The sequence below is a fragment of the Castor canadensis genome, chromosome 4, assembly GCF_047511655.1.
Source record: "Castor canadensis chromosome 4, mCasCan1.hap1v2, whole genome shotgun sequence".
NCBI lineage: Eukaryota > Metazoa > Chordata > Mammalia > Rodentia > Castoridae > Castor > Castor canadensis.
In genome coordinates, this window is record NC_133389.1 from 59,271,033 (window position 1) to 59,282,645 (window position 11,613).

At 42.6% G+C, this 11,613-nt stretch overlaps 1 protein-coding gene across 5 annotated transcripts in view; it reads right to left on the reverse strand.

The window, feature by feature from the left end:
• Positions 1-8,733, reverse strand: part of LOC141422514 (uncharacterized) — a 34,595-nt gene extending 25,862 nt beyond the window's left edge. For 3 of the 5 annotated variants that reach the window (XM_074070301.1, XM_074070302.1, XM_074070300.1), the window contains exons 1-10: positions 8,595-8,733; positions 7,582-7,648; positions 6,735-6,949; positions 5,646-5,706; positions 4,817-5,031; positions 3,847-3,895; positions 2,889-3,064; positions 2,276-2,479; positions 366-557; positions 119-274 (exon numbers count right to left, since the gene is read on the reverse strand). In XM_074070301.1, coding sequence (XP_073926402.1) covers positions 119-274; positions 366-557; positions 2,276-2,479; positions 2,889-3,064; positions 3,847-3,895; positions 4,817-5,031; positions 5,646-5,706; positions 6,735-6,949; positions 7,582-7,598 — 1,285 coding nt within the window. In that variant the 5' untranslated portion in view covers positions 7,599-7,648; positions 8,595-8,733. The remainder of the gene's footprint in view (positions 1-118; positions 275-365; positions 558-2,275; positions 2,480-2,888; positions 3,065-3,846; positions 3,896-4,816; positions 5,032-5,645; positions 5,707-6,734; positions 6,950-7,581; positions 7,649-8,594) is intronic. The other 2 variants (XM_074070303.1, XM_074070304.1) reach the window with 2 other exon arrangements.
• Between the last annotated feature and the right edge of the window lie 2,880 nt (positions 8,734-11,613).

The window sequence follows — 11,613 nt, forward strand, 5'->3', positions numbered from 1 at the left end:
GTAGCTGGGAAGACAGACAAAAAGCCAACCAAGACTGGGGTTCTGGGGAATTAGTTGCATGTGCATAGCAGACCAGAGCTGCTCTCATACAGTAATGGTAACAACAGGCTGGGCTTACCTAGGGCACTTGAAGTGTCAGGACACCAGCTCTGCCTGGGAACACAGTCCACAGTACAAACAGGAGATGGAGATGGATGTCCAGACATGGTGGAGGCCCATGGAAATTCAAGGTATGGATACACAGAGGTTACATGGGCTGTTGGACAGGAAAAACCTTGAGGAGAAAACACAGTAGTAGGATGAGTTCAATCCTACATGAAGGGTCACAAGGAGTAAGTGCATCCAAGAGCCACAGCTGGGATTACCTGTCTGTTCCAGTTCTGGGAATCTGCATACTATTCGGCACCTGCTGAACAGTAATTTTCTCTTCAGGATCTTCCACTTCAGGACGTTTGTGGCATCAATGAAGCCATGTTGAAACCCCGGTGTGTGGTCAACTGAGCCTTTGGGAGTATCACCCTCCAGCTTCATTTCAAAGCATACATCTGAATTCAGCTCTGAAAATATAACCACAGACATTGTTCCCTGTGCCCTGATTGGGACAGAAGAACATCATCAAGGAAAGAAATGTAGGCTGGGACAACAGAGTCCAAGGCTGGGAGAGGAGGTCTATAGACACCCTTATATTTTCATGATGGGTGATGTTTCTCACATATCCAGTAATGGTAAGATGGCCAGGAGGCAAAGGTACTTCCAATTTATTAACATATTCAAGAGAAACTGGACTAGTAAAACCCAGTATCTCCCAATAATATATGGCAAGACAAGGAAATGACACTGGCACAGGCTGTGATTTTGGAGAGGAAGAGATTTTAACACCAAGCAAAATCACAGTTCAAGGAAAACCCTAGGACACAAACTAATTGGAGGAGATTAATCCTGGGAAACTACAAGACTTGTGTAAGTATCCGATATACTTCCTGCATGCACATTCTGCTTAGAAAACACACCTGCCACAGACATATAATTTGTATGGCCCAGATACAGGCTTCATTCATTATTCACATTTCCTGAGAATAGAATGTACATGCATTTAATTATCTGATTTCACCACTTCTTACACTGTAAAATGGAGGGATCTTATACAAGATTATAATCTCTATTCCACAGGGCTGTAATAGAAATCGTTGAGAAATATGAGAAGAAAGTGGATAAAAGGAGCTCAGTGCTCCACAATTCATGCCACATGTTACAGTCACCTGGGTTCTTTTTGAAAACACTGATCCCCAAAACACATTCCAGACATTTTACAGGAGTCTATAGATTTCTTCTTCATTGCAGCATGATCTGGGATAGGGAATGGGCCACTGATTCTCATCATTTTCATTTCATTGTCCTATCTGTGGTCCTTATCTACTGGCTCTATGGATTTTCCAATCCTTTTGTCAATTTCAAGCAAATTCCTCTCTTGTTAATTACACTAGCCTGATGAAAGGCTTGTCCTGTATCCACAATCAAATTGGGTCTTCCTATAATTGGCCCTGGAATCACTTTTCAGTGTTATTTAAATAAATTGTGCAAGTACTGCCTTTGGTTTCTACTTTTGGTCTGGTGTTCCATTACAGTGCCATTTAATATCCTCCAGTTGATTTCAGAGTCTATGAATTACAGACCTTGAGTTCTGGAAAACCCTTGTATATCGACACAGGGCTTACACATGGTTGTAAAGACAGCAATGACTCCAGACCAGTATATATCTCCCACCTATAGTCCTGTTTATAATTTAGTTTTTGCAATCAGGGTTCCTTCTCATTAATTTTAGTAATTTTCATTTGCATGTCCAATTGAAGATTTAGGGAATGACTCAGCCTGGTTTCCCAAACATGGCAGAAGCATAGACTCTGCATAAGTCATTTATAATGGGTGTGCTCCCAGAGGAAAGGCCCAGAGGAGCGAGGGCAGCTGGGAGTTGAAGGTTAAAAGCCATGAATGTGTGGTGTTTCCAAGAAATCACATATAATCAGCAGCCAAAAAGATAGTCTTCATACAATGAGTGTAACAACTGGCTGAGCTTCCCTGTGGCAGTTATGGTACCAAGATGGCAGTAGTGGTTAGAAATAAAGTTGAGAGAACAAACAGGAGACAAAGATGGAAGGGCCTGCATAGTGGCTCCTAATGGAAATTTGAGGTAAGCACAGACAGAGGTTACATTAGCTGTTGGACAGAACAAATGCATTAAGGACTACATGCATCCAAGAGCCTCTGGGGTGATTACCTTTGTAACCTGGGCCAGGGAATCTGCATGCTATTCTCCACTTGCTGAGCAGTGATTTTCCTTTGAAAATTTTCTCTTTCAGGACACTTGCAGCCTCAATGAAGCCATCCTGAATCCCACATGTGTTTTCAAATGAACCTTCAGGAGTATCACCCTCCTTTGTGGCAGGTTTCCTCATTTGAAAGGAGGCATCAGAATTCACTTCTGAAAATAAAAATACAGCCATTGTTATCTATGACCTTGTAGGGAAATAAGAGGGTCATCAAATTAAGATAGTAGGCTAGGAGGGTAAAATGGTCTAAGGATAAGATGGCCCCTTCAGACAGGTCCGACACACCCTTGCTGCTTACAGGCTCATGGCTCATTATTCCCTCTCCAATCTGCTGCCTATGGATCTCTGGCCTCCCCAGAGGACCTGGCTGAGAAAGACCTGGCCTGGCACGAGGAAGACAGGAAAGCTCTAGAGCCACCTGACCTCTCATCTTTCCTGAACCACAATGGGCCTCATAGGTGGCCTATGAACAAACTTCAGCTCAGACAGGATGGGAGCACTGGAATGGGGGTTCCCTTGGGAGACCAGCTGGGTTTACTGCATTGTGTCAGGAGTACTCACTGTCTTGATTCAGAGCGGGGCTGACTTTAGGCCCATCCAAGGGGAGGGCACTGCCTCTGAGAAGTTCTTGTGAGTCCAATAAATGCGTATGAGTAAAAGGGTGGAAATACTGTTCGCCTAATGAATCTGTGAAGAGTTCTTTTACTTTCACCTCCTGCAGATGACTGGTATGTCTACTGAGATCAGGAAGAACAAAAGACTAATTCAAGATGGATACACACCACAGCAACCCAGCTAGTCCTGATCAGAAGCTTATAGGTGGAGCCCAATAGTATGGAGCTCTCTTTCCAAAAGGGATAAAGGAAACCATTGTCCTCTGACTTCAGCACAGCTTGATTGCCATGGAGATAAGAGGGTGGCAGAGAGACAGAGATTGAGTGCAATTCTGGATCAGTGCACTGGGCAGCTAACAAGCTGATGAGGAAGGAGACTGAGCTTCACCTGAATGTGCAGAGGACGCAGCCAAGGAGAACCATGATGGTGGGTGGACCTTCTTCATGAATGACACTGACTTTTACATACAGCTGTCCAGTGAATTTGGACTCCATCAATTTGGACTCCCAGTGAACTTATGCCTTTTAGGCCCTTTTCTATAATAGTGGGATGTGACAGGACTATTTACATTTCATGGCATATCTGTGCATGACCTTGGGCCAACAGTGCAGAAAAGAGATGTGCATCTCTTCCTGATTTTAGCCTTACAAAGGGAACAAGTGATTTCTTTCAGTGTGAGAAGTCCTGCGACTGCTTCCTTCACCTTGGTCACTCACTCTACAAGTAGTTAACCTTGCTAAATGGGTTATGTCATCTTGGTTGAGTGAGTGACATCACTATTCTCAGCAGTCTTTCTTTATTTTCAATGAGGAAATCTGCAGCTATTTTCACCTATATATGTTTACAGCCCCCCTGCCACCAATACGTTAACCTTGCTTTTTAATCCCTTATCTTTCATCATTACCTGGAAACCAGTGACACTTCTTCATCATCCACCTCATCATTACGATTTTCTGTAAAAAAGTACAGCCATGTCCAGAGTCATGAAAGAGTTCTGCCTGACCCATTTCAGTGCCCTATCTGAGCATTCATATATAAATCATGTATGTATGAGTTTAGAATGCACTTGAAAAACTGTACTCAATGATCTCATATGCTGACTTTGGTAATGGGGGGGATAAATGCAATCAAAGTACCACATAGACAAGTAGGAAAAATCACAACAAAATGCTCTTTTGTAAAATTAATATACACAAATAAACAATCCATATATCATCAAAAGAAAAAGAACGATATGGTCTGTGACAATACACAGACCCTTCATGCAGAATACCCTGATTTGATGGATCATTATTACGGTGTGCTGGTGTTTAATTGGGCAAAGATAAACTACATTTGGTCTTCTGATCACTGGATACTTGTCCATTTTCTTCTGGATTTATCTAGCTATGTCTTTCTTCCTTCTAAAATGTTATTGCCAAGCTTTAGGGGCACTGAAGTGCTTTATTCTCACTTAAGTGTGTTCATGCACACCTCCTCATTTGATCTTTACAACTAGGAAGCAAAACATGATTTGTTCCATTTTACAGATGAGAATGCTGAAATCTAGAAAGGATAAACCAGCCACTTGGCTACAGTTATGAAGTAAATGCTCAGGAAAATATACAAAACTTTCATTCTTAGTCCAGGCTCTCAGTACTCTAAGAATCTGCTTCCTATCCATGATCACTTGATGGATGCACCTCAGGCCCCAAAGGCACCTGCCACCCTTCATGGATGACAGAGAAAATTGTCATACTTCCAGGCTTTGTGCACCCTACCATGACCTCACTTATGACTGGAAACCAGGACAGCTGGTAAAAGGTTACTACTGAGGTTGTGGAGTGTCCTCTGAGCTGGGAACCTTGGTATACTCAGGGCTGTGGCCAACCTACCTGCACTTTTCTTGTAGATAAAGGGCTCCACCAGCCTGGACCCCTCAGTCAGCTGCTTTCCATGGTTCTGGCTCTGGTGATTGTCGGGGATTTTCTGTATGAAGAAGTCCTTGAGATGCTGATTGAGGAAGAAGTAGGTCTCTCTTTTTTCCTGTAACTGCTGGAGCAACTGAGTCACCTCTCCCACCTGAACTTCAGCCAGTACATCATTGTTCCTAAGGTGGAATAGAAGAAATTGTTAAAAGTAGAAATGGTATAATCATAGGTGTTCAGATTTTGAGAGATTTCTGTCAGAATAATCCCAAAGTGTCTTTCAGGTGTAATTCTGACTCATTCCTTGATGAACTGCGCCTTTCTCTATAATTATATTCTGTATTCAGTGGTTCAGTGGAAACATGCTCTTGAGCTATTTATAGACCCCTAGAAGTATTGCAAGTTCTAGGCGTATTTCTCTTAATGTTAGGGCAGGAAAAAAACTTTTATTTTGTGGGGGCTTTTTGTTTGTTTGTTTGGCTGTGAAATGCCTGCCAACAAGTGAAAGTGAACAATGCAGAAAATAGATGCACCTCTGGATCTTAAGCAGTTCGAGGAGAACATGTCATCTTTGAATGCAGGATATTCCTTACCCTGCTTGGGTTCACTCTAGATGGGACAGACTGAAAATGCAGAACAGACAATGCTTACTGCCTCAGTAAATGAAACCAGAGTAACAGCAGCTTTTCTGTGCCCCTGCATCACGTATGGCTGCATCTGGCTTTTTGTATGATCTTCAGGGGTTGCTCTCCATATTTTTCATCATCGTTATCTTCCCCTAATCTCTGGTTTTTACCTGGGGTCCAATTCTGATGGTACTTGTTCTTCATCATCATCATCCTCATCTTCAAGATTTTCTACAATCAAATTCAAACAAGCTCACTTAGACATTAGGTAGTTCTACTCGAGCATTATAAGTATAGTAGCTTATCTTGGCACAGAGACATAAATTATCTATGTGTGAATTCAGAAATGCCTCATGTTTGTCTTTAAAGAGATGCATGCCATGACATTCTAACCCATGAAGCGAGTGGCCCCAATCTAAGGGACCTCCATAATGGCATACTCTACATTTAATTGGGCAAAGAAAGAAAAATGTCTTTTGTAATCCAGATCCACACATATGGGAGAATCCAGCTACCATCAGGCCTTTCCAGTTATATCTCCCACTGGAACATAGCTGGTCCCTAGGTTCAGTGGCTCTATCATGGCTCTCAAATCAAACCAACTACCTTCTCTAGGAAGAGGAAAAATAGCCCTATTTCATGTCTCTCCATATATCTAGGGATTTCACTGGTTCCTTCATGCCTGCTTCTGTCATTTAATCAGACACATTACCTATTAAATATTCCAGTATCCAGCATTCCACTGCCATATTCTACTACATCAGGTCCCTACACCAACCTGTGACTTTGTCCTACTATACGTATACTCATGAATAGTACTTATTCCAATGCTCCAACTACCCATAACACATATTTTCACCATGTTAGAAATGAGGAAACAGAGATCCAGGAAGCAAAATCAGCTCTTGCCCACAATATTTCAGGGTGAGGATACCTGGAAAGCTTCCATTCCTAGCCCAAGGTCTTTTCAATCTCATCAGTTTCTGCCTGTCATACCCTCCTTTCTGTGGGGTTGTTGATAGATGCTACCTGTGTCCAAACACCACTTTCCATCAGGGAGCACAGCAGCGTTGAAATACACTGCCATCTACCCAGTGCATTTCTTCTCTCCTCAAACTGAGGCAGTTCTGCTCTGTCAAGGATCCAAATGAAATGTAGATAGCAGGAGAGCCAGAAAAAACATCTTTTTCTAATGGAGTCTCATGTGAGCGGAGCACAGGAGAGCAGCTCAGTGGAAAGCGGGGCTGTGGCCTCCTCACCTGGGCAGAGCCTGCGGGCTAGGCACTGTGCCAGCCTACACCCCTCAGCCAGCTGCTCTCGGGGGTTCTGCCCCTCCTGGCTGTCAAAGTCTTCCTGGGTGAAAAGTTCGTTAACATGCTGACTGAGGAAGGAGGCGGCCTCTCTACCTTCCTGCAACTTCTGCCTTAACTGGGTCAAGTCTCGTGCCTGAACTTGAATTAGAAAATTGAATTCCCTAAGGTGGATATAGAAGGGAAAATTAAGTTAGAACAAAACGAATAACACATTATCAGGACTTTCACAGAGATTTCTATGAGAATGTCCTTGGAAGATAGAATTCTGGTACATTTTGGGCAACAACATGTAAGTTTTTAAATGTTAAATACAATATCCTGGGTGGCTCCTAGAGCCTTACAAAAACCCAGAGTTCTTGTATTTTATAGGTTCCTTTTACTATGGTTTTTCTATATACATATAAATATGTATGTATGTATATATGTATATGTTTATATGTATGCATCATACATGCATTTATGCTTGTGTTTTATATAGAGATAGATGGAGATAAATACTACACATGCACACATCTAATTTCCTTTCTTGCTGTGAACTGCCAGTCAGTGACCTAGATGCAATATGGAACCAGGCATGAATCTCACCTGGCCTTTTTTACCATACATACAAGAAAGGGGTCTGAGAAGACAGGAAATCCCCTGAGACTGATTCAACTAACCCTACAAGTATCAGAAAGAGAATATATGTGGTTGACTGGGTGAATGAAATTGGTTAATTCTGTATGTTTAAACTGGCATCATAAATGTGACCACATCATTCTTTTTCCTTTCAAAGACCCTCTCCATATTTTACCTGTCCTGATCATTCATTTTTGACAGTGGTTCCTTTTCTTTTTCTTCTTCTTCATTTTTATGATTTTCTGCAAGTTCAGAAATGACAAGTCAGACATAGTTCTGTGTCCCCCTGGTCCTTCTGGTCATGGTGACATAAATATTTGTGTATAATTTTAAAATACACTGAGAGAATTGTACTGAAGGGTACCACATTTTGTCTTTAATGAAACTGTCTAGCTTACTTTTATGATCCTTCAGAAAAAACGTCTGTGACCTGGTAAATCCCATCCTGGAATGTTCTGTCTACAACTAGGGGAAAGTTTAAAATGCCTTTGGCTCCCTTGGTCACATCTTTGTCTGGCTTCCTTCTGGACTTGTCCATCTGTACACAACCTCCTGCCACAAATCTGGTGCCTGGCACAGAGTCTTATGTATTGTCGTGGTTTTTATACAGAGTCAAAACCTATCTCTAAAAAGGTCACACATGAACCTGTCCCAAACCCCTCACCCATCTCAGCACCACAAGGGACTGCCAAGTCAGCCTCTGCTGTTATCCTGGAAAGTCCTCTGTATGAAAAGTATTTCACTGTAGACCAACATTCCCACCACCAAGTTCCTCTGCATCAAGTTCTTTGCAGAACCCCACCCACAATGGCTGGATCACTTTTGAAGTGTATTCATAAATATTCCCATGGTTATTGCTACAGCTACATTACAAATCATCTGTCATCACATCATAGAGGAAGAAAAAGAACAGAAGGAAGGATAAATCAATCACATGCCTCTGAGAAAATCACTCTCCCTCCACAGCTTCCTTCACTCCAAAACAATGTCTCCTGTCCTTTACCATGTCCTCTACCTCGGAGCACTTCTCCTCTACTTTACCAACCACACAAGACTGATCTTCACACAACCCAAGAGAGATGTGAAAGGATAAGCCTTGAAAAAAGGTTACTAGCAGAGATGCAGAGTGTCCTGTGAACTGGAGACCTTGTAGAAGCTCTGAGGAATCAGGACCTGTGGCCACCTCACCTGAGCTGAGCTTACACACAAGGTGCTCCACCAGACTGCGACCCTCATCCAGCTGCTCTCGAAAGCCTGTGTCTGGTAGAAGTCAGGGTCTTTCTGGGTGAGGAGATCCTTTAAATGTTGGCTAAGAGAGAAGGAGGTGTCTCTTCCTTCCCGTAATTGCTGGCGTAACTGGGTCAGCTCTCTTGCTTGATCATGAATTAGGGCATAGTATTTCCTAAGGTAGATAGAAAGGAAACATCAGAGTTGAAATGGGGTGACTATAAGTGACAAGGCTTTAAGATAGAATTCTCAGAATACATACATATGTAACCTTACAGAAAGCAACGGATCACATGTTTAGTGTTCAGTGCAAAATTTTTTGAATACTAAGAAGAAAAACAAGCGAATTCCTAAGGCACTGTACATCTTTTTCCTTGAAAAACATGTCAAAGAGCTAAGGAGTAAAATGCAAAGAACAGGTGTACCTCCCTTTCTTATTTTGATCATTCAGTGGGAAACTGCTACCATATATGTGTGACTACTGAAAGCCAGTTTGCTCATATGAACACTATTTTAATTTAAAAAATAATTAGAAATGATTTCCAATCCAAGGAAATCAAAGAAGGGAAGCAAAATAATTTAAGGATATACTTTGTGGTTGGCTAACTGCAGGTCTGTTGTCTCCTGGGATCTGCAGGTGAGATGTCCATTCACCTTATGTACCATTAACAGTCCTTGGAGATCACTTACCTGGAGGCCTTTGCCTCTTGTCCTTCTCCAGCTTTGCAACCAATTTTGTTCTCTGAAAATACAATCAGATGGAATGAGTCATCTTACATTGCTACATTGCTACTGCTTTACCCGCTGCAAACACAGGGACATAAATATTCACTGTTGAACTGGGATATTCTGAAAGGACCACTATAGTCAACTTTGGGATGAACTCAAGGAGTAGCTGGCTCTGTTTTCCTGACCATTGCATAGGCAGTTCTGTTCTCATAAATCACCAACATGCATCTACTGCCTGAACACTGGAAAACAGTTAAGCATGCATTTTCCCTCCAGAGATCATGGAGGACTTGCCTAGCTGCTTTCTGAAGCTCTTGCCCAACTTGTCCATCAGACACCTTCCTTTTTGCTAGCTCCGATGGCAGTGGAAACTGAGATTGATTGAGGTGAAATATATAAACTACCTCAGAGCAAGAATACTTGGAGATGTTCAAGGCACAAATCCTTGCTGTTCACCTAGGTTTGAGGTACCAGGATGCAGCCTTCCCCTCAAAGAAAATCCCATACACAAGAAATGATAGTGCAAGGATGTTCAGCTACTCAGAGGAATGCTTAAGGAGGACAAGTCAGGGGGAGACGAACAGGAGTTTAGAGCTCAGCAATCTTAGTAACATCTCCAGAACTATAGGTAAGACTATCATCCTCCTTGGACAGCTACAAATACAGAATGAACACTGTTCAAAAATGATATTTAACAAGACAACTGAAGAAGAATGAGATGACCCATTATAAAGCAGAAAGTGAGATTCCCTCACTCTCCTCACCCTGGCCTGCACGGGTCCCATATCCTGCATTTGCCAGTGTGTACCAAGGTGAGAGAGGTGTGGCCTGAAACCAAGGAGAATATAAGCTGCCTGACATACCTTATATCTGTACCAAAATTCAGACCTAGAATTTGACTGAAACCCAGGTGTAGCTGCAGGGTGTGCAGCAAAGAGAGCACTCTACCACACAGAAGGGTGAGATAAAGAATAAAAAGGCTACATGGGAGACCACTGAGAGACTTATTCTCTTTGCAATGGGTGTACTCACCAGACGGATTCATGGCAGAGCATTCCAGGTGCTCCTCAGATAGGGATACTGGACCGTTGGGAGGCTGGTGGAACTCAGACAGGTCACTGCAACTGGATGGCACCAAACACCATTCATCCAATGAGTCCTGCAGCACTGCCATAATGCTCCCGTCCTCTTGCACCTCTCTGCTGAGCCCAAGTGTGTGAGGAGAAGAGAATGTTAAACAATGAAATATTGGACTTGACAACTTTTCACTTGTACCTGATGGGTAACCTAAATGAGTGGTCATAGAAGGCAGAAAAAAGAAAGATAGACATTGATCTACCATTTGATCCAGCAATACCACTCTTGGGGATATACCCAAAAGACTGTGACACAGGTTACTCCAGAGGCACCTGCACACCCATGTTTATTGCAGCACTATTCACAATAGCCAAGTTATGGAAACAGCCAAGATGCCCTACCACCGACAAATGGATTAAGAAAATGTGGTATCTATACACAATGGAATTTTATGCAGCCATGAAGAAGAACAAAATGTTATCATTCGCTGGTAAATGGATGGAATTGGAGAACATCATTCTGAGTGAGGTTAGCCTGGCCCAAAAGACCAAAAATCGTATGTTCTCCCTCATATGTGGACATTAGATCAAGGGCAAACACAACAAGGGGATTGAACTTTGATCTCAAGATAAAAGTGAGAGCACACAAGGGAGATATGAGGATAGGTAAGACACCTAAAAAATTAGCTAGCATTTGTTGCCCTCAACACAGAGAAACTAAAGCAGATACTTTAAAAGCAACTGAGGCCAACAGGAGAAGGGGACCAGGAACTAGAGAAAAGGTGAGATCAAAAAGAACTAACATAGAAGGTAACACACATGCACAGGAAATTAATGTGAGTCAACTCCCTGTATAGCTATCCTTATCTCAACCAGCAAAAACCCTTGTTTCTTCCTATTATCGCTTATACTCTCTCTACAACAAAATTAGAAATAACGGCAAAATAGTTTCTGCTGGGTATTGAGGGGGTAGGGGACAGAAGGAGGGGGCAGAGTGGGTGGTAACGGGGGGGGGGCAGGGGGGAGAAATGACCCAAGCCCTCTGACTAAGGTACAGGGAGTTTAAGAACAGTGTGTGTGTCGGGGGGTTTTGAGCGGAGCAGCTGCTCAATACACTGGTCAGATAACATGCTGGTGAGGAAGGAGACTCAACCACCCTGTATGGTGCAAGCACA